At 48.0% G+C, this 27515-nt stretch overlaps 1 protein-coding gene across 2 annotated transcripts in view; it reads left to right on the forward strand.

Annotated features, from left to right (window-relative positions):
• Window positions 1-16173: 16173 nt before the first annotated feature.
• The window catches only part of LOC143171854 (single-stranded DNA-binding protein 2-like), a 219751-nt gene continuing 208409 nt past the window's right edge, over window positions 16174-27515 (forward strand). For both annotated transcript variants that reach the window (XM_076360953.1, XM_076360954.1), the window contains exon 1: window positions 16174-16276. In XM_076360953.1, coding sequence (XP_076217068.1) covers window positions 16218-16276 — 59 coding nt within the window. In that variant the 5' untranslated portion in view covers window positions 16174-16217. The remainder of the gene's footprint in view (window positions 16277-27515) is intronic.

Below are 27515 nucleotides of genomic sequence, written 5' to 3' on the forward strand. Positions count from 1 at the left end.
ATAGGATTCTTTACTGTGCTAGGAATGAAATATCAGGCTGTCATTGTTATCTTTCCTTGTGCAGCTTTAAAGAATTTATTTGTGAGTTTTATAATATCCAGAGGTGGTTCCTTTGTGCCCTTTTTCAATAAAGTTGAAATGCCAAAAGTTTCTTAGTTTCTTATTACTCTCTTTGCCCAGTACAAAACCCTTGTAGCAATTCTGAGGCTGGCATGTCTGTCCTATCTGGAATCATTTCTGAAAGAGACCATTTTAATTTCCCTTCATAGCTGTTTTTTCTAATGCCATTTTTAGTTAGCCACAGTGAGTCTTTTCCAGCATGTTGAGTTCAAGAGGCTCATGCCAGACTAATGAGCCATTTATTGATGTTTCTAAAATCTTAGATGATTTTATCTGTTCTTGACAAGACACTGGGACATACCTCAGATTTTAGGCATTCTCTGTTCAGCATATTGAAATTTCTTGTAAGCCTTATTGAAATTTCTTGTAAGTCATATATGAACGTGGGAAGAAAAAAGTTTCACTAGAAAAAGATATCTAATTGTCCAGAATGCAAAGGAATCAGGGAGCCATTTCATTTACATGTGCTAGCTTTCCCCCTGATTTTTGTTTTTTTTTTTTAAGATTACAATTCTTTAAAGAGTTTGGACCTGATTTCTCATTGCCTTAAATGGAAGCAGGACTAAGCACTTGGTCTGACTTCCCAAATACTCCATTTTCCATCATCAGTTGGTGGCTGCTCATGAGAATTGTTCTGGATTTGATACTTCTGTTTAAATATATTAAAACCTGGCAAGCATATTCCTTTTTTTTTAAAGTTGTCAGTATTAAAGGTAGCATTAATGTTAATGGAAATGAGAAATTAATCCCACAAAGAAATGCACAATGATAAAAAGTGTCCATTTTAGATTATTTTTGTTTTTCTCCCTGCACACAGATTCTTTAAAATTGATTTTAAGAAATAAATTTTTTTTTTACTGAGACTTTTTTTCCTTTTTCACTGTCTTTTATGAATCCCCTTTCTCTTCCATAGGTGCTTGTAATGTCTAAGGAAACAATAAATTTTAAATTCAGGTTTAGCAGGTCTGATCATATAGTCCATTCATGAGCAAGTTTCCCATTGAAACCAGGAAGGATCAGGATGTAGGACTAAGCATTACTGCTAAGAAGTAAGGAAATAACAAATTTCAAATTTTGGAAGGACATGAGGGAAACTGTGAAGAAAATCTTTCTCTTAACTCCTTCCAGTGAATCTACCACACATATATCTCCAACAGCTATTACCCAACAATCTCCTCATTCAAGAAGTACTTGGACAGATGGAAGTCAAAACAATAGGGGACTAGCAAATTATTTCAAAGTTCCCAAATTAGGTCTGCTTAAAAATAAATAATGTATTTATAAATGCTAGCATCCAATAGGAGTGTTGCCACTGATTTCAGTGGTTCTGGCAGTATATGGCTCCTAACAAAAATACCGATGTCGTCATTTGTTTTCCATCCTCTCTGATGTCAATGTAAACAATCTTTTGGAAGGATTTGGATATTTCTCTGCAGGAGTATGAAGCCTAACTCAAAAGTATTGTGTTAGTTTATCAGAAGCAGAAGGGGAATCTGACAAGTTTAGTGACATCGTCCAAGCTATCTGAAACATAGAAAATGTCTTACATAATGAAAAGCATATTAAAGTTTTAAATATGTTCTATATTCATTGTTTAAGTGTACATTAGAAGCCAAATATGTAGAAACTTGAGCTAAAAATTACCAAGTCAAAGAAAAAAGCATAGGAATAGTCAACATATTTCATATAAATCAGTGTCTAAACCTTCTGAAGCTATTTAAATATTTCTTGATGATATGTTTTATCTTAAGATTTGTGAATAAAGTAAGTCTGTATAGCATCACATGCAATACTCAAAGAAAACAAGATTCACTGCAGTCTTTCCTTTTTTTAAAAGAATAATCTGATGCATCTTTCCCTGAATATATTAATTTTCAGATTGAGTAGCTGCCTGCTGTGAAGAGTTTTATGGTAGAATGTCTCTCCTGACTGCCAGAAGTTGCCTGGAATCTTTTCATACACAAGAAACACATTTTAAAATATGTGCTTGCTTAGGCACATTATTATTCTAAATGTCTTGAAGTTATGTTCTCACTTTTTGTCACCACAGAGATGATTATACAATTACTTACCAGTTTTTCCAAAGAAGGACTGCCTATGTATCTGGATATGGATACAATGGCTCTCCAAGGCATTGAAGGACTAATTGATTGCAAATAAGAGACTGTTTCTTCATTACCCAGAACCTGGTGGGAAAGGAGCAGCCGTGAACAAGGCTGATCAAACACATTTTGAAAGGAGCAAGCAATTTAGGTTGTGGGCATGTCCTCTTCCAATTTCTACTTTGCCAGCTGGACAAATTGCAATCTTAGCATGGCTCCCTGTTGCTGTTACCCCTCAGAGGGTTATACTTTCAGGTCTGCCAAGTGAGCTGCTTAAGCATATGCTGCTTAAGCCATTTTAGTCAAAATAACCTCACTTATTAGAGACCTACTAGTTAAGCTGTGTACATGAACATGGCTTACATTGACTGAAATGGGTTAGGGAACAGTCGCTCAAACCATACACGTGTTCTCTATTACAAGGTGGAAACCTCAGAAGAGAGTGTAGAGAAAGAGTTGAGGGAAGGCTGGGTGCAGGAATCTCATCAGCTGGCACAGGGCAGGTGGTAGAGAGTGTTAATCCATGGCGTTAATTTGCTAACTAAACATACTCCAGAGTGATTGTATCATTATAAAATGTCCTCTTTTGTTCCTTCACCAACCAGGCCCAGAGAGGGAAAATAAGCTTGGTCAGCAGGTATACAAGCTATCCCCCAATTACAGCACAAGTCACATAGATACAGCATAACCCTAATGAAGCTACAATTTCAGCTACTGCAGAGACTCTGTATACAGGTGTTCTCACTGCACTTGCTTGTGCAAAGGTATCTCAGACCACTTACCCAGTGTCCTGGTTTTGGCTGGGATAGAGTTAATTTCCTTCCTAGTAGCTGGTACAGTGCTGTGTTTTGGATTTAGGATGAGAATAATGTTGATAACAAACGGATGGTTTAGTTGCTAAGTAGTGCTTACACTAGCCAAGGACTTTTCAGCTTCCCATGCTCTGCCGACTGAGAAGGCTGGAGGTGCCCAAGAAGCTGGGAGGGGGCACAGCCAGGACAGCTGACCCCAACTGGCCAAAGGGACATTCCATACCATGTGACGTCATGCTCAGTACATACACTGGGGAAAGCTGGCCGGGGGGGCTGCTGCTCGGGGACTGGCTGGGCCTCGGTCGGTGGGTGGTGAGCAATTGCACTGTGCATCACTTGCTTTGTGTATTCTTTTATCATTATTATATTATTTTATTTCAATTATTAAACTGTTTTTATCTCAACCCATGAGTTTTCTCACTTTTACTCTTCTGATTCTCTCCCCCATCCCACCGGGGGAGGGGGGAGTGAGCGAGCAGCTGTGTGGTGCTCAGTTGCCGGCTGAGGTTAAATCACGACAGTCCTTTTTGGCGCCCAACGTGGGGCTCAAAGGATCTGAGATAGTAACAGATTAACCAGAGCGTATTAAGGAATTTATATCTGCTGACAGTTGTGGATAACAATATTGATTCATCTGTTCTCGGTATTAGTTTATCTGATCTGCATCATGTTCTTCTTTTTGCTGTACATGTTAGAGATTGGTGTTGGGTTTTGCAGTTTGCTGTGGTCTGCAGTGATTAGTGATGTTTTGCCTGGGAGGTTTGTTATTAAAACACTGGCCTTCAGCTTAATCTGGTATTTGAGCTTTGTACTGAAGCCATTACTGTACTTCGGGTACCACTTCGTGGAGACCATTAGCAATTACAGTCCTTTCTCTGAGAGGTATTTTTTACGGAGGAAATGCAGAATGGCAGCGTCGCTACCTTCTTCTATGATGTTTCCTCCTTCATTACAGTAACTTTTCAGTATTTTGAACAGCCTTGGGTAGTTAAGATACTTCTATTGGTATCTCTTGGGAATATTGTTTCGGTTTTGTCTAAGGTTAATAAGCAATTTAAGAATATCATCCAGAGATCTGCCCCAAGGCTGGATAGTTATGAGTGGCAGGGTGTGTGGGACAAGATGGGCAAGTACCTAGGCCAATGGGCACCCCCAGTGTTTTGGAACTTCACCCCTGAGCAAGTGCAGAATCCTGAAAAACTAGTAAAGTTTTTGGACAAAGTATGCTGTCACCCTGGCAACTCCAGAGAGCTGCAGATCATTGCAACGTGCTGGGGCCTGGCCCATGACTGCCGAGCCCTGTTCAACACCATTCAGTACCCTCAAAGGGAAGAGAAGGTCTCTGGATCTGACGACAAAGCGACAGGCCCTGCGGCTACTCAGACCCCAGCGACAGGCCCTGCAGCTGAACCAAAGAACCAACCTGTGCTGGTATCAGTCGCCCCTACACACAAGAAGAAATCTTGGAAGCGCAAGTCGGCTCGTTTAGTAAGGGAGGAAGAAGCTTCTTCTAAAAGGGAACCAGAGGAAGAAGTGGACGAGGCAGACTACCCTGGAGTAGGGCTATCACGAGTACAGGAGGAGGAGAGCCGGCCGCTGATCGGGGAGGAAGAAGAGGAAGAACTCATAAACGAGGCAGTGACCACCCGATCTCTATCCCTGAGTGAGCTGCGAGATATACGAAAAGATTTCAGCCGTCGTCCAGGCGAGCATATTGTCACCTGGCTGCTCCGATGCTGGGAGAATGGGGCCAGTAGCCTGGAATTAGAGGGTAAAGAAGCCAAGCAGCTGGGATCCCTTTCTAGGGAAGGGGGCATTGACAAAGCGATTGGAAAAGGGGCACGAGTCCTCAGCCTCTGGAGGTGACTCTTGTCAAGCGTGAAGGAAAGGTATCCCTTTAAGGAAGATGTCATATGTCGCCCAGGCAAGTGGGCCACCATGGAGAGACGTATCCAGTACCTGAGGGAATTAGCCGTGCTGGAGGTGATTTATGGTGATCTAGACAACGAGCAGCTATCCAAAGATCCAGATGAAGTCCAGTGCACACGACCCATGTGGCGGAAGTTTATAAGGAGCTCACCATCGTCATATGCCAACTCATTGGCAGCGATGACCTGGAAAGATGGAGAGGGACAAACGGTGGATGAATTGGCTGGTCAACTCTGGCAATATGAAGGAAGTCTCTCTTCCTCCCTCGTCTCGGCTGTGGAGAAACTGTCCCGGGAGATCCAGCAACTCAGAGAGGATAGGTCCTACTCCTCACCTGTACAGACCAGTATCTCGGCTATTAGGAGTCAGCGTTCTTTTGCTCGAGAGAGAGAATATAAAGGGTACACACCACGAGGCACCCTATGGTTTTATCTGCGTGACCACGGAGAGGACATGAGGAAGTGGGATGGAAAACCTACCTCAGCCCTAGGGGCACGGGTACGTGAATTGCAAGGGAAAACAATCACAGAAAGAGGTTCTTCCAGGAAAATTGCTGCTCCAGTTTCCAGCGGGCAGTTCCCCAGAGAGAGTAGAAGGGCCAATCTTACCTCTGATCTTAATGAAGAGACTTCTGACTCGTATTTACAAGAAATGAGAAACGAGTACTGTGATGAGGACTAGAGGGGCCCTGCCTCCAGCCAGGTGGAGGAAAGGGACAACCGGGTTTACTGGACTGTGTGGATTCGACAGACTGGCAAATCAGGCCCACAGGATAAGGCTCTGGTGGACACCGGTGCCGATCGCCATCACAACGGTGTACCAGCGGCAATATTGCACCAACCGAGACTCGCTGATTCCCATCCATAAGCTGATTCCCATCCCTCACCACCCGAGAGTGCTGAGGGAGATGGCGGAGGAGCTCGCCAAGCCACTCTCCATCATTTATCAGCAGTCCTGGTTGACGGGGGAGGTCCCGGATGACTGGAGGCTTGCCAATGTGACGCCCATCTACAAGAAGGGCCGGAAGGAGGATCCAGGGAACTACAGGCCTGTCAGCCAGACCTCGGTGCTGGGGAAGATTATGGAGCGGTTCATCTTGAGGGCGCTCACAAGGCATGTGCGGGAAAACCAGGGGATCCGGCCTAGCCAGCACGGATTCATGAGAGGCAGGTCCTGCTTGACCAACCTGATCTCCTTCTATGACCAGGTGACCCGCCTAGTGGATGAGGGAAAGGCTGTGGATGTGGTCTACCTGGACTTTAGTAAAGCCTTTGACACTGCCTCCCACAGCATTCTCCTAGAGAAGCTGGCGGCTCACGGCTTAGACAGGTGTACTCTGCGCTGGGTCAAAAACTGGCTGGACGGCCAGGCCCAGAGAGTTGTGGTGAATGGAGTTCAATCCAGCTGGCGGCCGGTCTCGAGCGGTGTTCCCCAGGGCTCAGTACTGGGGCCGGTCTTGTTCAATATCTTTATCAATGATCTGGACGAGGGGATCGAGTGCACCCTCAGTAAGTTTGCAGACGACACCAAGTTGGGCGGGAGTGTTGATCTGCTCGAGGGTAGGAAGGCTCTGCAGAGGGACCTGGACAGGCTGGATGGATGGGCCGAGGCCAACTGTATGAGGTTCAACAAGGCCAAGTGCCAGGTCCTGCACTTGGGCCACAACAACCCCATGCAGCGCTACAGGCTTGGGGAAGAGTGGCTGGAAAGCTGCCTGGCAGAAAAGGACCTGGGGGTGCTGGTCGACAGCCGGCTGAACATGAGCCGGCAGTGTGCCCAGGCGGCCAAGAAGGCCAATGGCATCCTGGCCTGTATCAGAAATAGTGTGGCCAGCAGGACTAGGGAAGTGATCGTGCCCCTGTACTCGGCCCTGGTGAGGCCGCACCTCGAATACTGTGTTCAGTTTTGGGCCCCTCACTACAAGAAGGACGTTGAGGTGCTGGAGCGTGTCCAGAGAAGGGCAACGAGGCTGGTGAGGGGTCTGGAGAACAAGTCTTATGAGGAGCGGCTGAGGGAACTGGGGTTGTTCAGCCTGGAGAAAAGGAGGCTGAGGGGAGACCTCATCGCGCTCTACAACTACCTGACAGGAGGTTGTAGCGAGGTGGGTGTCGGTCTCTTCTCCCAAGTAACTAGCGATAGGACAAGAGGAAACGGCCTCAAGTTGCGCCAGGGGAGGTTTAGATTGGACGTGAGGAAAAATTTCTTTCCTGAAAGAGTGGTTAAACATTGGAACAGGCTGCCCAGGGAAGTGGTTGAGTCCCCATCCCTGGAGGTATTTAAAAGACGTGTAGATGCGGCGCTTAGGGACATGGTTTAGTGGGCATGGTGGTGTTGGGTCCACCCAAATTAATGAAGAATGAACTTTGATGAAACCAAGCAAAGTGCAGCCATGATGGGACCAAAACGGACCTCAGCATGCAACAATCCAACACCACACACCATCTCTCCTGCCCTGAAGGACTGTTATGACAGATGGAGCCCAAAGTCATGGACTAAATGAACTCACCGAATGTTTTAGAGGGATGGCCCATAGACTAAGGGAATGGTATCTGTGTGTATATATTAAAAGACAAGAAAATGGGTGGTAATTAAGTAAAATGTATGGGAAATTATGGAACCTGGGCATGACATAGATGGTATAGAATAAGGGGTGGATATTGTCCTGGTTTCGGCTAGGAAAGAGTTAATTTTCTTCCTGGTAGCTGGTACAGTGCTGTGTTTTGGATTTAGGATAAAGTTGATAACACACCGATGTTTTAGTTGTTGCTAAGTAGTGCTTACGCTAGTCAAGGACTTTTCAGCTTCCCATGCTCTACCGACTGAGAAGGTGTCGTGGTTTAACCTCAGTCGACAACCGAGCACCACACAGCCGCTCGCTCACTCCCCCCCGAACCCGGTGGGATGGGGGAGAGAATTGGAAGAGCACAAGTGAGAAAAACTCGTGGGTTGAGATAAAAACAGTTTAATAATTGAAATAAAATGATAATAATAATAATATGTTAATAATAATAATACACAAAGCAAGTGATGCACAGTACAATTGCTCACCACCCGCCGACCGATGCCCAGCCAGTCCCCGAGCAGCGGCCCCCCCGGCCAGCTTTCCCCAGTTTATGTACTGAGCATGAAAAGAATCATTCCTTTGCTGCCAGTACATCTGTGGAACTCAAGGGTAAAATGTCTTATACTGAAGATAAAACCTACAGATACCTATCAAATACTGACACTTGGGCAGAATGGGAAAGGTGTGGGTGGTAGTTGTAAAACCTGTGGCTCAAATGAGATGCCATGTGAAATAATTTTGGGAGGGAAAGATTGGGAGCTGTAGAGAGCAATGAGGTCACCCCTCAGCCTCCTTTTCTCCAAACTAGACAAACCCAGAGTCCTCAGCCGCTCCTAGTCCTTTCAGTTCATATACACACGCACACATGTGCCTGCAGTCATGTCAGTCCCCCCAGTAGCTGGTTTTTGGGACGTACACTGTTCCCAGCCCAGTGGCTGGAGGTTAAAGACCCCCGCTTGTTCCAGTAACTGATGCTGAGACACCCCCCCACCCCCATTTGCTCCAGTAGCTGGCACCACAGTCCGCAGGGTGCCTACACCCCTGGTCTGACTCTAGTAGCTGGCACCAAATCCACTCACACCAGTCCCCCCAGTAGCTGACACTCTGGGCACAAAGTTTGTAGGGCCCTCAGTAGATCCCGAGACCTATGACCCCTCCAACTACTGACACTAGGACCCTCACTCGCTCCAGTAGCTGACACCACAGGCCTGGGGTGCCTACACTCCCAGTCTGACTCCAGTAGCTGGCACCAAATTTCACTCATACACACAGATCTCACCAGTAGCTAGTACATAGCCCTCTCAGCGCGCACGTGCACACACACACATGATACAAAGTGAGATTATGCAGAGAGATAGTTAAGAAAAGATTTAATGAGAAGATATAAGAAGATAAGACAGATTGTGGTGATCAGGCACAGGGCTCAGCCGGACGAGTACTGACCAGACCCTTTTAGACCCTTTTCTGTCTACCCCTCCCTCTTTGTTGCTCTCTGCTCCCCCTTCCCCTGCACATTGTCTCATCAGCTGGAATATTTCACCAACCCCCTCCAACATCCTGGACCCTCAGGTTTGTATCCTCATCAGTTGCAAAGTCCCAGTTTCAGAAAGCCTGCAGTTTCTTGATAGCCCCTCAATTAGCATGACTGACCAGGTTTGTTTCTGGTCATCTTTGTTAATGTTAATTGGTCAGGTTTTATGGGAGGAGTATCGAGTTTGTATTGGGTATAATCGGAAAGGTTTTGGTAGTGGGGGGTGGGCTACAGGGGTGACCTCTGTGGGAAGAGGTCAGGGACTGCCCTGTGCCAGTCACAGCCGGTTCCAGATGGCTCCGCAGCAGACCCACCGCAGGCCAAAGCTGAGCCAATCAGAGGAGTTTGTGGTGCTTCTGTGAAAACATATTTAAAAAAGGGTGGTAAATGCCAAAAAAAGGCAACAAGGGAGAAAGGACCAATAAGCCAGAGAAGTAGGAGGCACTCCATAGTGGAGCTGGTAACACCCACAAGGGGACTGTGGCCCATGGATAACCCATGCTGGAGCAGAGGAAACAAGTAAAAAGGAAGAAGCAGTGGAATAACAGAATGAGAAACAAGGAGCGGCAGAGAAACCACTACACCCTGATCCCAACCTCCTGTGCCACCCAATGCCTCACCAAAGGGACTGAGTTCAACGTGCAGTGATAAAAAGGGGAGTGGAGGCGAGGAAGTGGGGGGAGAGGTGTCTGGAGTGAGGTTGAGCCTGGGAAGAGAGGAGGAGAGGTGTTTTCCCTAAGTGTTTAGATGTATGTCACCTTTGTTTAGAATAGAATAGAATAGAATAGAATAGAATGTTTCAGTTGGAAGGGACCTACAACGATCGTCTAGTCCAACTGCCTGACCACTTCAGGGCTGACCAAAAGTTAAAGCTTGTTATTAAGGGCATTCTCCAAATGCCTCTTAAACACGGACAGGCTTGGGGCATCGACCACCTCTCTAGGAAGCCTGTTCCAGTGTTTGACCACCCTCTCTCTAAAGAAATGTTTCCTAATGTCAAGTCTGAACCTCCCCTGGCACAGCTTTGAACCATTCCCACGTGTCCTGTCACGGGATCCCAGGGAGAAGAGATCGGCACCTCCCTCTCCACTTCCCCTCCTCAGGAAGCTGTAGAGAGCAATGAGGTCACCCCTCAGCCTCCTTCTCTCCAAACTAGACAAACCCAGAGTCCTCAGCCGCTCCTCATAGGACATGCCTTCCAGCCCTGTCACCGGCTTTGTTGCCCTCCTCTGGACGCATTCAAGGACCTTCACATCCTTCTTAAATTGTGGGGCCCAGAACTGCACACAGTACTCAAGGTGAGGCCGCACCAACGCTGAATACAGCAGGATAATAATACACCTCTTTTGACCGGCTGGTTATACTGTGTTTGATGCCCCCCAGGATGCGGTTTGCCCTCTGGGCTGCCAGGGCACACTGCTGACTCCTATTGAGCCTGCTGTCGACCAGCACCCCCAGATCCCTTTCTGCAGGGCTGCTCTCCAGCCACTCCTCTCCCAATTTATACTTGTGCCTGGCGTTACTCCGTCCCAGGTGCAGAATCCGGCATTTGGACTTGTTAAATTTCATCCCATTAATCTTTGCCCAATGCTCCAATCTATCTCGATCCCTCTGCAAGGCCTCTTGTCCCTCAAGAGAGTCAACAGCACCTCCCAGTTTGGTATCATCGGCAAACTTAGTAACGGTGCATTCAACTCCTGCATCCAGATCATTGATAAAAATATTGAACAGAACTGGCCCTAGAATTGAGCCCTGAGGAACACCGCTGGTGACTGGTCACAAGCGAGATGTGGCCCCATTCCCTACAACCCTTTGAGCCCTGCCCTTCAGCCAGTTCTTCACCCAGCGCACCGTGAACTTGCTCATCTCACAGTTGGACAACTTGTCCAGAAGGATGCTGTCAGGGACAGTATCAAAAGCCTTATAAAATCCAGAAAAACTATATCATAGAATCATAGAATCATAGAATAGTTTGGGTTGGAAGGGACCTCTAAAGGTCATCTAGTCCAACCCCCCTGCCGTGGGCAGGGACATCTGCAACTAGGTCAGGTTGCTCAGAGCCCCGTCCAACCTGACCTTGAATGTTTCCAGGGATGGGGCATCCACCGCCTTCCCTTCATCTACTAGGTGGGTGACCTTATCATAGAAGGAGATCAAATTAGTTAGTTAGACAGGGCTTTCCCTTTGTGAACCCATGTTGACTGTGCCTGAGGATTGCATTGTCCTTTAAATGCCTTTCAGTAGTACCCAGTATGATCTTCTCCATAGTTTTTCCAGGAACTGAGGTTAGACTAACAGGTCTGTAGTTCCCTGGGTCTTCCCTCACGCCCTTCCTGTAAATTGGAATAACGTCGGCTAGCTTCCAGTCAGCAGGGACCTCCCCCGACTCCCAAGACCTTTGGTAGATGATCGAGAAGGGTCCTGCCATAACATCCGCTAGCTCCTTCAGTACGCTGGGATGAATCCCATCAGGCCCCATGGACTTGTGAACATTCAGCTGATACAGCTGGTCCCTTACAATTTCAGTGTCCACAAATGGAAAGTCACTATTCCCATCGTGGTCCTCCGACTCAGGGGACCGGGCAGCCCAAGGTCTATCAGTATTATTAAAGACTGAGGCAAAAAAAGCATTGAATGCCTCCGCTTTTTCTTCATCCCTATTAGTCAGGTGACCATCTTCAACAAGTATCGGTCCAATGTTTTCTTTAGGCCTCCTCTTGCTATTAATGTACTTAAAAAAGCCCTACTTCTTGTCTGACACAACACTGGCCAGTTTCAACTCTAATCGAGCTTTGGCCTTTCATGTCTTCTCCCTGCATATGCAGACCACAGCTCTGTAATCTTCCTGCGAAGCCCGACCTTGCTTCCAGAGATCATACCACTTCTTTTTCCTCTTGAGCTCCACGAGGAGTTCCCTCTTCAGCCAAGCTCGTCTTCTGCCCCGCTTGCTTGACTTACAACACAGTGGAATTGCCTGCTCCTGTGCTTCTAAAAGGTGCTTCTTAAAAACTGACCAGCTCTCATGGACCCCTAAGCCCTCAAAGGCAGATTCCCAGGGGACTCTGCTAAATAGCTCCCTGAATAGCTTAAAGTTTGCTCTCCTGAAGTCCAGGGTAGCAACTCTGCTGACCTTTTTTCTCATTACACTGAAAATTTTAAACTCGACCGTTTCATGATCACTGTGGCCAAGACAGCCACCTACCATCACATCTCCCACGAGTCCTTCTCTATTCCCAAATAGCAAGTCTAGGAGGGCATCTTTCCTAGTTGGCTCACCGAGTACTTGTGACAAGAAGTTCTCTCCCACAAACTTCAAGAATTTCCAAGACCTGTTCATCACAGCAGTATGATATTCCCAGCTGATGTCTGGGAAGTTGAAATCTCCCATAAGGACAAGGGCTACCGATCCAGAGATTTCTCCTAATTGCCTATAGAATATCTCATCAGTGCTTACATCCTGGCTGGGTGATCGGTAGTAGACACCCACTACAACATCTGCTTTGTTTTCCATCCCCCTGATCCTCACCCAGAGGCTCTCAACCACATCATCGCTAACTGTAAGGGCTGTACAGTCAAACCTCTCCCTTACGTATAGTGCGACACCTCCACCTCGCCTGCCCTGCCTCTCCTTCCTGAACAGCCTGTAGCCCTCCATCCCAGCACTCCAGTCGTGGGACTCATTCCACCAAGTCTCGCTAATACCAATGACATCGTAGCTCTGGGAACTGACCAATGCCTTCCAGTTCATCCTGTTTGTTTCTCATACTGCGTGTGTTGGTGTACAAGCATTTCAGATACACTCCTGAGACCTCCATGCTCCCAGGAGCAGTGTAAATGTTCCCACTAGCATTGCCACTCTCAGGCGATGCCATGCCAACCCTTGGCTTACCTACTGCAATCCTGTTGGTATCCCCTTCCCCCATCGATTCTAGTTTAAAGCGCTCTCGATCAGTCCCGCCAGCTTATGCCCAAAGATGCGTTTTCCCCATTGGGACAGGTGGATCCCGTCAGGCCCCAGCATACCTTGTGTCTCAAAGGCTCTTCAATGGTTTAAAAACCGAAAGTTTTGATGATCCTGTACCAGAATAAGTGTCAACTATCCTTCTAGCATTTGCCTAGGAATATCCATGCTCACTCTTTTTCTTCCCTCAGCTACTCTTATATTTTTACTCACAACCCAAGTCCTTCTTGGTTCTCTGTCCTCATTCTTTCTCTGCCTTTCTTTCTATCATTTTTTGCTTTCCATATTCACATTGAATAAAATCAGTCACATGACTAGCCCTCATGTGAACTTCATGGTACAATATATGTAAATATTATTCGGTATGAATGAGGTCAAAATACATCCCTTTAGTTCACTCTTCACTCTTTATCACACAAATTCATTGTGCATTATTCCTGGATTTTGCTTCCTTTTTTCTATTCTCACCTTTGGTCATTTACACTTCCTTTTTTCCCTTTGTTAGTTTATCTTATCCTTCCATTCCATGTTCTTGCTCATTTTCTTCTGTCATTTCCCACTTCTTTCTGCCCCCACCATAACTCTTTGTTGCCACCTTGCTTGTCATTCTTTCTCTGGTTTCAGTGGCATAACTTGCAAGTAAGCAGGAGCCTGGTCCTGCAAAGATGTGAAGGCCTGGGGTGAGTACTGTCAGCTGGTTGAATAGACAGCCTAATACACTTCTTTCAACTACTCTGTCCCACTGACCTGTTAATATAAAAAAATATAGTGGGGCAAAAGTCTAGGACAGACAAACAACTTTGGTATTAAATGGCTTTTGTTGTGGTATGCTTTAATCTGATAAATTATTACAGTGAGCTGCAAAAGCATAAATCCCACACGAACAGTGTCTATGATAGGGAGCTGTACTTGTGTAACTACAAGGATGTAGGACTCTCGAGCATTTTACTCCTTCCTGTTGTCTCTACTACTATGTCACTAATTTGTTCCAGTCACTCATTAATACTCTTAATCCCCCCAAACCAATTTCACCTGACCAATTGTTTCTTTCATTCTAGCAGCTCAAAATCCAGAGGATATTTTTTTCTGCAACTCTTAACAGTGATAAACAGATGCTGGTGGTCTATGTCTTACACAACTTCCCTCCTCAAATTTTGTGTGGCAATTATTGTTAGAGACCTTTGCCTGTAAGCACAATGGGGAGGTGGGTATATTTTGTCAGGAAAATTTTGCAACTGGCCCGTGCCAATCGAGGAGAGAGGCTAGGACGCAAAGTATAGAATTACAAGAGTAATTCTTTATTCATGCGCATGAGGTGTCCCATTCAAATTGGGGCACACCGAATGTGGTTTTACACATGGTTCTTATACCTTGCAAGCATTCAGATACAACATGATTTGACCAATCACTACTTAACACACACACACTACTGTTTTGCAAAGCAACTATAATTCTGTGGCATCATCATCCATCTGCTTCTTTCTTGATCTAGATGTCCCTGGAGTCGGTCTTGCTACAGTTACTTATCTATGATGCCAGATAAGGGGAGGGTTTCACAGAGGTGTCGGAGGGGCTGGGATGCTGGCATTATCTCAGTAGTTGAGAGGTATCCTTTTTTCTTCAGGGTGGGGGCTGTCCTCCTCCTCCTTGCAATGAGCTGGAGTCCTTTGGTCATGCTGACTGTACCATGACTATGCAGTATACAATGTGAACTATATATATGTATATCTTAAGAAAATTCATACAATTTCATACTATAAAGACTAATTGGTACAACAGTTAGGGAATGAGATTTTCCTAACAATTTACAATGTGGCCTAAGAAGCACTCTGAGTGCTTGACATTAAACACTAAAAGCCCCCTTGGGTTACACACATGAGTAGATTTACAGGATTAGTCATATAAACATGTATCAAAATCTGAAAAATTTGGGATTGTACTTGAGTAGCAACAACAAAAGTCTTGAAACTTTGGGGTACTTAAAAAGACACAAGTAATAAATGGTAGCAGTCGTTTCTCTCTTCCTATCACCTCTCAGGAGCATGCAATTATTTGAAATGTACCTTTAAAAAAATCTTTAGTTTGGTGTTTGTTTTTTTTTTTTAGCTTTTCTAAGACATACTGTTTTGATTCAGTATCCCTACTGTGATAGGGAACACACTCTCAGCTTGTCCCTACCCTTTCTAGCTGTGCTAGAAGAAGGGTTTGAGCTTTGGTGCTCAAGGAATGTAGGAGCTGAGCAGATTTCTGTGGAAGGGCAGACATAGGTGCTCAAGTAGTTTGAGGCCTGACAGAACTAGCATGTGCCATAGCTTGGGGGGTACTTGTGGGTACTAAAAGAGGATTTGAAGCCCAGCATGAAGGGGTCTAGGTGGAAGGGCCCATGAAGTGGCCTCTGAGGTGGTCAGAGGGCTCAGGGGCGAGGGTGTTGCAGTGCCAAGGCTTGGTGCGAGCCCCCACATAGTGCAGGGTAAGGTAGTTTGGGGCTGGGTGTCAGGGCCCTGCAGCTGCTGAGGGGACTTCTGCAGGGAGTGGGGTCACCGTGGATGCCGAGGGCAGTAGGGGTGGAGGGGAGGAGGGGGATGGAGGCAGCCGCAGGGCCGCTCTAGATCCCAGGGAGGTGGCAGAGGCGACTCCGTGCCGGCTGCGCATCCAGCCTGCGGGGGATGGGGGATGCAGCGCACTCCACAGCTGGTTGAATGGGCTAGGGGCGGGGAAGGGGTGCCGGGGAGGGCGGCAGGAGCGGTGGCCTGTGCAGCTGGCTGAACAACGGGGAGACTGGGAGCTGCCTGGTGGTGCTAGCTGCGGAATCCAGTCCGCACTTTCCCTCTCTCCTTCGTGCTCTCCCTCGCCGGTAGCAACGGAGGGCGGGTAGCGCGCGCTCGGAACAGCGAGTTGTTTAAAATCCTTCTAGAACCGTTTCTAATTCCCCCTTGCGCCGGGGAAGGGAGAGCGCAAGCGGGGGAGGGGAGGGAGGAAGAAGGAGGAGGAGGAGCCGAGAGGGTGGGGAGAGCGAGAGGGAGGAGGAGGAAGCAGTCTGTTCTGTTCTCTGCCTGTCAATCACCACGCGGGGGGTGTGCCCTCCTGCGCGGCGGGCCAATGGTGTGTGTGTGTGGCAGCGTCTCCATGGTGACGGGGCTGTTCCCGGGGAGGCTGTGATGGGTTGACAGGTGCGTGACAGTCGGAGCTCTCTGCAGGCATGTACGGCAAAGGCAAGAGCAACAGCAGCGTCCCGTCCGACAGCCAGGCCAGGGAGAAGTGAGTACAACCTGCCTGACCGGGCGCCTACACACGCACATACCTTGCACAACGTAACTTTCCTGCTCGCGGGTGATATGGCCGGGTGCGCGCTCCGGGAAAGGAGGGAGGAGCCCGTGGGGAGCGGAAGGGACCGGGCGGGAACGGGCCGGGGCGGCGGGAGGCAGGGAGGAGTTGGGCCGCGGGGGCCCTGGCTCTCGCACCGCGGTGGGCCCTGGCTCTCGCACCGCGGCGGGCAGGGAGGCCCGACACGGGGGCTGGGGGCGATGTGAAGGGAGGCGATCGGGGCTGCCCTCTGTGCCGCGGGCGATAAGGGTCCGGGAAGGGGTCCCTCAGCGCCCCGCGGCGGGAGAGGTGGCGGGACAGGAGGGGCCGGCAGGGGCTGGGTGAGTGGGAAGGAGGGAAGCATAGGTCGTGCTGGCGGAGACCATCGGCCCCCCTTCCCCCGCTCCTCAGCGCGGCGGGATGTGGGGTCAGGGAGGGCGACCGTTGAGCCGTCGGCGCGCTAGGGCGAGGACGGAGGAGTGCACTTGGGCGCCCCTTCCTCCTGGCCCCAGCGGGGCCAAGGGGGTGTTTGTGGCAGCGCAAGGTTATGGGACAACTTTGATAACAAAGAGCCTCAGCCTGGCTGCTGGGGACGGTGCTGCCGCCGGGTGGGGGCGGGGGCATCGGGAGCCTCCCACCGCTGCTTTATAACTCTCTGGCTCTCAACTTTTCATCGGGACCGCGTATCTTCCTGCCCCCTCCCCGTTTGTCTTCCTCTTCTCCGCCTGGCTGGCCCTGCCGGCCGTGACCGGGCCCGGGGTACGGACAGCGGCCGGGCTGGGGAAGGGGCACGGAGTGAAGTGCATTATTCTCCGGGAGTTAAAATGGGATTACTGCAAGCGGGGGGGGATTACTTGAGAGGGATATTGTGTTTCAAGAGACAGGGGAAAGTAGTGTTGTGTTCATTGTTTCGTTTATTTTTCGTCCCTTAAAAAAAAAACCAGCAAAGGTGTTAGAAGAAAGCAAACGGTCATTGTGTGTGTGTGTGTGTGTGTGTGTAAAAGGGACACCAAACGCTAGAACTTTGTCAAAATTGGCTAATGCTGAAATGGTCTGCAAGAACTACTTTTTAGGTGTTGGCACTGTGATATGAAAAATATAAATAAAATCTGTTAAAACCATGTAAGGATTTCTTTATTTAAACATACACAAGAGGAAAAATAAAATAATAAAAGACTTCAGACTGGGAGAAACTTGACAGTGCACATAAGAAATGCTGAAAAGTGACAAAGTAGCACATGCAGTCAAATGCCCACAGTAAATATAGTGGCAGTGGTGGGACAATAAAAGTTGTTTGGTTGAGCAGGGTTTTAGGATTATTTCCTTCAGATATTATAAATGTGAGGTCACAGCAGAATATTTTGTATATTTTGTATATTTTGTTATAATGTTTGAGCTTATCATTCCACTTGAAAGTATTCTACTCGCAGCCAATCTGAATTAATTTCTCAAGTAAGTTTTCATGTGGCAGTATCAAATGCTTTCCTGAAATCCAAATATATCTACTGCTTTCACATCATCTGCTAATTTTGTAATTCCATCAAAAATGCAATCAAGTTTGTCTGGTGAGGTTTATTTTTTATAAATCCCATGATTTGCCTACCAGTGAAGGATGAAGGACTGAGTCAACCTTTGCAAGCTTAATCAAACTCATCTAAACCTCTGTGTTGAATTGGAAATTTTGCAAGAAGAAGCTTGCTCTCAGCATTTACCTCACTTTGTGGTTTCTAATGGGATGGAAATACTGGACGAAAAGGCTTTGGCACTGCATTTTAGCACTTCTGCACTGCTTAGAAATAGGGAGAAGCATAAAAATATTTCTTTTAAAGTAGACTTTCAGACTGTAAAAAAAGGTTTTGGAAGATGAAAAAAAATTGTTAGGTAGCAGTTTAGGTCAAACTTTACTCTTAACTAGTTGTTTCCATTTCCCTTGCTGACCATGCCAGAAAAAAAAAATTAAGAGAAAAAAAAAAAAACATAGGCAGTTTGAGTAGGTTTTTGGGTTCTAAGATCCCACTGGTACATCTGAGATCTTCTAGAGCCTTAACCTGAGAGACAGTTGACAGACATACAATTATATGACAGATATACAATTTCTGCTATTTAAGACTCAAATTAGCACAGCATCTGATGAACTTTGAGACCCTGCTCAGTAGACTTCTCCCTACTTCAGAAAAAAACACCCCAGATCTTCGTTTCTAAAGACTTTCAATTTTTATTTTCTTAGGCAATTGCTTTCCCTATCAAAAACATTATCCCTTCATTTGCTTTCCACTCTTTGTTCGCATTTTGGGGTTTCTATATTCCTGTTCGAATTTGAAAGGGCTCTCTTTACTGTGTTTTAATGTGTGTTTCCTTATGATGATGCCTTCAGAACTAAATGTGAGGTTACACATTTACACTTTCTGATACGAGCCAGGATGCTATTGGCCTTCTTGGCCGCCTGGGCACACTGCCGGCTCATATTCAGCCGGCTGTTGAGCAACGCCCCCAGGTCCTTTTCCACCAGGCAGCTTTCCAGCCACTCTTCCCCAAGCCTGTAGTGCTGCATGGGGTTGTTGTGACCCAAGTGCAGGACCCGGTATTTGGCCTTGTTGAACCTCATACAATTGGCCTCGGCCCATCGATCCAGCCTGTCCAGGTCCCTCTGCAGAGCCTTCCTACCCTCAAGCAGATCAACACTCCCGCCCAACTTGGTGTCGCCTGCAAACTTACTGAGGGTGCACTCGATCCCCTCGTCCAGATCATTGATAAAGATATTAAACAGATCTGGCCCCAAAACTGAGCCCTGGGGAACACCGCTCGTGACCGGCCGCCAACTGGATTGAACTCCATTCACCACAACTCTCTGGGCCCGGCCGTCCAGCCAGTTTTTGACCCAGCAAAGAGTACGCCCGTCCAAGCCATGGCCAGCCAGCTTCTCCTGGAGAATGCTGTGGGAAACGGTGTCAAAGGCTTTACTAAAGTCCAGGTAAAAAACATCCACAGCCTTTCCCTCGTCCACTAGGCGGGTCACCTTGTCATAGAAGGAGATCAGGTTGGTCAAGCAGGACCTGCCTTTCATAAACCCGTGCTGGCTGGGCCTGATCACCTGGTTGTCCTGTACGTGCCGTGTGATGGCACTCAGGATGATCTGCTCCATAATCTTCCCTGGCACCGAGGTCAGACTGACAGGCCTGTAGTTCCCCAGATCCTCCTTCTGGCCCTTCTTGTAGATGGGCGTCACATTTGCTAACCTCCAGTCAACTGGGACCTCCCCGGTTAGCCAGGACTGCTGATAAAGGATTGAAAGTGGCTTGGTGAGCACTTCCGCCAGCTCCCTCAGCACTCTCAGGTGGATCCCATCCGGCCCCATAGACTTGTGTGTGTCTAAGGGGCGTAGCAGGTCGCTAACCATTTCCCTTTGGATTATGGGGGCTTCATTCTGCTCCCCGTCCCTGTCTTCCAGCTCAGGGGGCTGAGTACCCCGAGAAAAACTGGTCTTGCTATTAAAGACTGAGGCAAAGAAGGCATTAAGTACCTCAGCCTTTTCCTCGTCCTTTGTCACTATGTTTCCCCCCCGCATCCGATAAAGGATGGAGATTCTCCTTAGCCCTCCTTTTGTTGCTAATGGATTTAGAGAAACATTTTTTATTGTCTTTTACGGCAGTAGCCAGATTAAGTTCTAGTTGGGCTTTGGCCCTTCTAATTTTCTCCCTGCATAACCCCACGACATCCTTGTAGTCCTCCTGAGTTGCTTGCCCCTTCTTCCAAAGGTCATAAACTCCCTTTTTTTTCCTGAGTTCCAGCCAGAGCTCTCTGTTCAGCCAGGCCGGTCTTCTTCCCCACCGGCTCGTCTTTCGGCACATGGGGACGGCCTGCTCCTGCGCCTTTAAGATTTCCTTCTTGAAGAATGTCCAGCCTTCCTGGACTCCTTTGCCCTTCAGGACTGCCTCCCAAGGGACTCTGTCAACCAGGCTCCTAAACAGGCCAATGTCTGCCCTCCGGAAGTCCAGGGTAGCAGTTCTGCTGACCCCCCTCCTTACTTCTCCAAGAATCGAAAACTCTATCATTTCGTGATCTCTGTGCCCAAGATGGCCTCCAGCCATCACATCACCCACAAGTCCTTCTCTGTTTGCAAACAACAGGTACAGCGGGGCGCCTTCCATAGTTGGCTCACTCACCAGCTGTGTCAGGAAGTTATCTTCCACACACTCCAGGAACCTCCTAGACTGTTTCCTCTCCGCTGTATTGTATTTCCAGCAGACGTCTGGTAAGTTGAAGTCCCCCATGAGAACAAGGGCTAGCGATCGTGAGACTTCTCCCAGCTGTTTATAAGAATATTTCGCCTGCCTCTTCATCCTGGTTGGGTGGTCTATAACAGACTCCCACCATGATATCTGCCTTGTTGACCTTTCCCCTGATTCTTACCCAATAACAAGAAGGGTTTCTTTAGGTACATAGGACAACAAAGGATGATGAAAGAAACTGTACCCCCCCAATGAGCGAAATGGGAGACCTGGCTACAACCGACATGGAGAAGGCTGAGGTACTCAACAACTTTTTTGCCTCGGTCTTCACCGGCAAGTGCTCTAGCCATGCCACCCAACTCAGAATCCAAAGGCAGGGACTGGGAGAATGAAGTACTGCCCACCGTAGGAGATCAGGTTTGAGACCATCTAAGGAACCTGAATGTGCACAAGTCCATGGGACCCGATGAGATGCATCCGAGGGTCCTGAGGGAACTGGCAGATGAAGTTGCTAAGCCGCTATCCATCATATTTGAAAAGTCATGGCAGACTGGTGAAGTTCCCAGTGACAGGAAAAGGGGAAACATAACCCCCATTTTTAAAAAGGGAAAAAAGGAAGACCCGGGGAACTACAGGCCAGTCAGTCTCACCTCTGTGCCTGGGAAGATCACGGAGCAGATCCTCCTGGAAACTATGCTAAGGCACATGGAGAACAGAGAAGTGATTGGTGACAGCCAACATGGCTTCACTAAGGGCAAATCGTGCCCGACAAATTTGATGGCCTTCTACGACAGGGTTACAGCACTGGTGGATAAGGGAAGAGTGACTGACGTCATCTACCTGGACTTGTGCAAAGCATTTGATACTGCCTCACACAACATCCTTGTCTCTAAAATGGAGAGACATAGATTTGATGGGTGGACCACTCGGTGGATAAGGAATTGGCTGGATGGTCGCAATCAAAGAGTTGCGATCAATGGCTCAATGTCCGGGTGGAGACCAGTGACGAGTGGTGTCCCTCAGGGGTCCGTACTGGGACCAGTATTATTTAACATCTTTGTCGGGGACATGGACAGTGGGATTGAGTGCGCCCTCAGCAAGTTTGCGGATGACACCAAGCTGAGTGGTGTGGTTGATACTCTAGAGGGAAGGGATGCCATCCAGGGGGACCTTGACAGGCTAGAGAGGTGGGCCCATGCGAACCTCATGAAGTTCAACAAGGCCAAGTGCAAGGTCCTGCACCTGGGTCAGGGCAATCCCAAACATGGATACAGGCTGGGCGATGAGTGGACTGAGAGCAGCCCTGCAGAGAAGGACTTGGGGGTACTAGTGGATGAAAAACTGAATATGAGCTGGCAATGTGCGCTCGCAGCCCAGAAAGCCAATCGCATCCCGGGCTGCATCAAAAGAAGTGTGGCCAGCAGGTTGAGGGAGGTGATTCTGCCCCTCTACTCCACTCTGGTGAGACCCCACCTGGAGTACTGTGTTCAGCTCTGGAGCCCCCAGCATAAGAAAGACACGGACCTGTTGGAGCGGGTCCAGACGAGGGCCACGAAGATGATCAGGGGGCTGGAGCACCTCTCCTATGAGGAAAGGCTGAGAGAGTTGGGGTTGTTTAGCCCAGAGAGGAGAAGGCTCTGGGGAGACCTTATAGCAGCCTTCCAGTATTTAAAGGCGGCCTACAGGAAAGATGGGGAGGGACTCTTTATCAAGGAATGTAGTGATAGGACGAGGGGTAAGTGTTAAACTGAAAGAGGGTAGATTTAGATTAGATATAAGGAAGAAATTCTTTACTGTGAGGGTGGTCAAACACTGGAACAGGTTGCCAGAGGAAGGTTGTGGAGTCTCCATCCTTGGAGATACTCAAAACCTGACTGGACATGGTCCTGGGCAACCTGCCATAGCTGACCTTGCTTGAGCAGGGGGGTTGGACTAGATGAACTCAAGAGGTCCCTTCCAACCTAAATGACTCTGTGATTCTCTACTGTATAGCAACGTGAGAAAACTTTCATTATCATTTTAGCAGCCACATTCTGAGAAGTATAGCTATGACTGCAGTCCTTGGAGCAGGCCCTTCAGGGGAGTTAAGGGCAGCTTCTTGTCAAACTGTGGATTCCATGTAGCTTAGGCATGAAAAAGGTGCCAAGCTCTAGAAAACAGAGAACTAAAGGTTCCAGCTGGGGAAAAAGGAGGAAAAAAACTAGGCTTATTGCTTGCCTTATCACGGTTGTATATATAGCTTTATTTTTCAAAGCACTGCTTTAAGGCCCTCTTCCACTTTCTCTTCTACTTAGCTTTGTGCCTTTACTCCCCATACACAAAATGACCTGAGCCTTTTAGTGTACTAAGCTGTCCACTCCTCCAAAACCAAACTTTCACACTGCTTTGATATCCACATATCATCCTTAGGAGAACCAGCTTCATTTGTGACAACAGAGCCAAAATATAAATGAAGCTAACTTCTGTTGTCCATTTATAAAAAAAAATGTTTTCCTGTGTTCAGATGGAATTTCATGTGTTTCAGTTTGTGTCCATTGCCTTTTCTCCTGTCACTGGGCACCACTGAAAAGAGCCTGGCTCCATCCTCTTTGCACCTTCCCTTCAGGCATTTATACACATGGATAAGATCCCCCCGAGCCTTCTCTTCTCTGGACTGAACAGTCTCAGCTCTCTCAGCCTCTCCTCATACGAAAGATGCTCCGGTCCCTTAATCATCTTTGTGGCCCTGTACTGGGCCCGCTCCAGGAAGTCCATATCTTTCTTGTAATGGGGAGCCCAGATCTGGACATTACTCCAGGTGTGGCCTCACCAGTGCTGAGTAGAGGGGAAGGATCACCTCCCTTGACCTGCTGGCAACACTCCTCCTAATGCAGCCCAAGATGCTGTTGGCCGCCTTTGCTGTGAGGGCGCATTGCTGGCTCATGGTCAGCTTGTTGTCCACCAGGACCCCCAGGTCCTTCTCAGCAAAGCTTCTTTCCAGCTGAGTAGCCCCCGGCATATATTAGTGCCTGGGATTATCCCTCCCCAGGTGCAGGACTTCGCATTTCCTTTGTTGAACTTCATGGGATTCCTCTCTGACCAATTCTCCAGCCTGTCTAGGTGCCTCTGAATGGCAGCACAGATATCTGGTGTATCATCCACCCCTCACAGTTTTGTATCATCTGTGAACTTGCTGAGGGTGCACTCTGTCTCATCGTCCAGGTCATTAATGAAGAGGTTAAACAGTACTGGCCCCAGAATCAACCCCTGGGGTACACCACTAGTGACTGGCCTCCAACTGGACTTTTTGACGCTGATCACAACCCTCTGGGCCTGGCCATTCAGCCAGTTTTCAGTCCACCTCACTGCTGACTTCTCTAATCCATACTTTGTCAGTTTGTCTATGAGGATAGTATGGGAGACAGTGTCAAAAGCCTTACTAAAGTCGAGGTAAACAACATCCATTGCTCTCCCCTCATCCACCAAGCTAGCCACCTCATTGTAGAAGGCTATCAGGTTGGTCAAGCCTGATTTCCCCTTTGTAAATCTATGCTGACTAATCCTGATCACCTTCCTGTCCTTCATGTGCCTGGAAATGGTTCCCAGGATTAGCTGCTCCATCACCTTCCCAGGGATCAAGGTGAGGATGACCGGCCTGTATTTCCCCAGATCTTCCTTGTTGCCCTTCTTGAAGATAGGAGTGACATATGCTCTTCCAGTCTTCAGGAACTTCTTCCAATCACCATGACCTTTCAAGGATAAAGGAAAGTGGCCTCGCAATGATATCAGCCAGCTCCTTCAGCACTTGGTGTAATGTCCAGTTTGTTTAAGTATTCCCTAACCTGGTCCTCCTCCATCAAGGGTAAGTCTTCCTTTCTCCAGACTTTCCCTCTGGTCTCTGGGGCCTGGGATTCCTGAAGGCTGGTTTTACTGTTAAAGACTGAGGCAAAAAAAGCATTGAGTAGCTCAGCGTTTTCTGTGTCATTTGTCACCAGGCTCATGTTTTCCCTCATCTTCCTTTTGCTTTTTATATACTTGTAGAATCCTTCCTTGTTGCCCTTCACAGCCCTCACCAGATTCAACTCCAGGTCAGCCTTGGCTTTCCTAATCCCATCCCTGTGTGATCGAACAGCAACTCTGTGGTGGGTTTATACTGGCCAGCAGCAAATCACCCTCTGTATTCCCCCACCCACACAGCAGGATGGGGGAGAAAACAGGCAGAACAGGAGCAAGAAAACTCATGGGTTGAAATAAAGACAAGGAAATCACTCACTCATTACTGTCATGGGCAAAACACTCAACTGGGGAATTTAACCTAATTTACTGCCTATTAACATAAATATTTAATTACTGTTTCAGGTATTGGGATATCATTGGTATTAGCGAGACTTGGTGGAATGAGTCCCACGACTGGAGTGCTGGGATGGAGGGCTACAGGCTGTTCAGGAAGGAGAGGCAGGGCAGGCGAGGTGGAGGTGTCGCACTATACGTAAGGGAGAGGTTTGACTGTACAGCCCTTACAGTTAGCGATGATGTGGTTGAGAGCCTCTGGGTGAGGATCAGGGGGATGGAAAACAAAGCAGATGTTGTAGTGGGTGTCTACTACCGATCACCCAGCCAGGATGTAAGCACTGATGAGATATTCTATAGGCAATTAGGAGAAATCTCTGGATCGGTAGCCCTTGTCCTTATGGGAGATTTCAACTTCCCAGACATCAGCTGGGAATATCATACTGCTGTGATGAACAGGTCTTGGAAATTCTTGAAGTTTGTGGGAGAGAACTTCTTGTCACAAGTACTCGGTGAGCCAACTAGGAAAGATGCCCTCCTAGACTTGCTATTTGGGAATAGAGAAGGACTCGTGGGAGATGTGATGGTAGGTGGCTGTCTTGGCCACAGTGATCATGAAACGGTCGAGTTTAAAATTTTCAGTGTAATGAGAAAAAAGGTCAGCAGAGTTGCTACCCTGGACTTCAGGAGAGCAAACTTTAAGCTATTCAGGGAGCTATTTAGCAGAGTCCCCTGGGAATCTGCCTTTGAGGGCTTAGGGGTCCATGAGAGCTGGTCAGTTTTTAAGAAGCACCTTTTAGAAGCACAGGAGCAGGCAATTCCACTGTGTTGTAAGTCAAGCAAGCGGGGCAGAAGACGAGCTTGGCTGAAGAGGGAACTCCTCGTGGAGCTCAAGAGGAAAAAGAAGTGGTATGATCTCTGGAAGCAAGGTCGGGCTTCGCAGGAAGATTACAGAGCTGTGGTCTGCATATGCAGGGAGAAGACATGAAAGGCCAAAGCTCGATTAGAGTTGAAACTGGCCAGTGTTGTGTCAGACAAGAAGTAGGGCTTTTTTAAGTACATTAATAGCAAGAGGAGGCCTAAAGAAAACATTGGACCGATACTTGTTGAAGATGGTCACCTGACTAATAGGGATGAAGAAAAAGCGGAGGCATTCAATGCTTTTTTTGCCTCAGTCTTTAATAATACTGATAGACCTTGGGCTGCCCGGTCCTCTGAGTCGGAGGACCACGATGGGAATAGTGACTTTCCATTTGTGGACACTGAAATTGTAAGGGACCAGCTGTATCAGCTGAATGTTCACAAGTCCATGGGGCCTGATGGGATTCATCCCAGCGTACTGAAGGAGCTAGCGGATGTTATGGCAGGACCCTTCTCGATCATCTACCAAAGGTCTTGGGAGTCGGGGGAGGTCCCTGCTGACTGGAAGCTAGCCGACGTTATTCCAATTTACAGGAAGGGCGTGAGGGAAGACCCAGGGAACTACAGACCTGTTAGTCTAACCTCAGTTCCTGGAAAAACTATGGAGAAGATCATACTGGGTACTACTGAAAGGCATTTAAAGGACAATGCAATCCTCAGGCACAGTCAACATGGGTTCACAAAGGGAAAGCCCTGTCTAACTAACTAATTTGATCTCCTTCTATGATAAGGTCACCCACCTAGTAGATGAAGGGAAGGCGGTGGATGCCCCATCCCTGGAAACATTCAAGGTCAGGTTGGACGGGGCTCTGAGCAACCTGACCTAGTTGCAGATGTCCCTGCCCACGGCAGGGGGGTTGGACTAGATGACCTTTAGAGGTCCCTTCCAACCCAAACTATTCTATGATTCTATGATTCTATGATATAGTTTTTCTGGATTTTATAAGGCTTTTGATACTGTCCCTGACAGCATCCTTCTGGACAAGTTGTCCAACTGTGAGATGAGCAAGTTCACGGTGCGCTGGGTGAAGAACTGGCTGAAGGGCAGGGCTCAAAGGGTTGTAGGGAATGGGGCCACATCTCGCTTGTGACCAGTCACCAGCGGTGTTCCTCAGGGCTCAATTCTAGGGCCAGTTCTGTTCAATATTTTTATCAATGATCTGGATGCAGGAGTTGAATGCACCGTTACTAAGTTTGCCGATGATACCAAACTGGGAGGTGCTGTTGACTCTCTTGAGGGACAAGAGGCCTTGCAGAGGGATCGAGATAGATTGGAGCATTGGGCAAAGATTAATGGGATGAAATTTAACAAGTCCAAATGCCGGATTCTGCACCTGGGACGGAGTAACGCCAGGCACAAGTATAAATTGGGAGAGGAGTGGCTGGAGAGCAGCCCTGCAGAAAGGGATCTGGGGGTGCTGGTCGACAGCAGGCTCAATAGGAGTCAGCAGTGTGCCCTGGCAGCCCAGAGGGCAAACCGCATCCTGGGGGGCATCAAACACAGTATAACCAGCCGGTCAAAAGAGGTGTATTATTATCCTGCTGTATTCAGCGTTGGTGCGGCCTCACCTTGAGTACTGTGTGCAGTTCTGGGCCCCACAATTTAAGAAGGATGTGAAGGTCCTTGAATGCGTCCAGAGGAGGGCAACAAAGCCGGTGACAGGGCTGGAAGGCATGTCCTATGAGGAGCGGCTGAGGACTCTGGGTTTGTCTAGTTTGGAGAGAAGGAGGCTGAGGGGTGACCTCATTGCTCTCTACAGCTTCCTGAGGAGGGG

Source organism: Aptenodytes patagonicus, chromosome W (assembly GCF_965638725.1).
Source record: "Aptenodytes patagonicus chromosome W, bAptPat1.pri.cur, whole genome shotgun sequence".
Taxonomy (NCBI): Eukaryota; Metazoa; Chordata; class Aves; order Sphenisciformes; family Spheniscidae; genus Aptenodytes; species Aptenodytes patagonicus.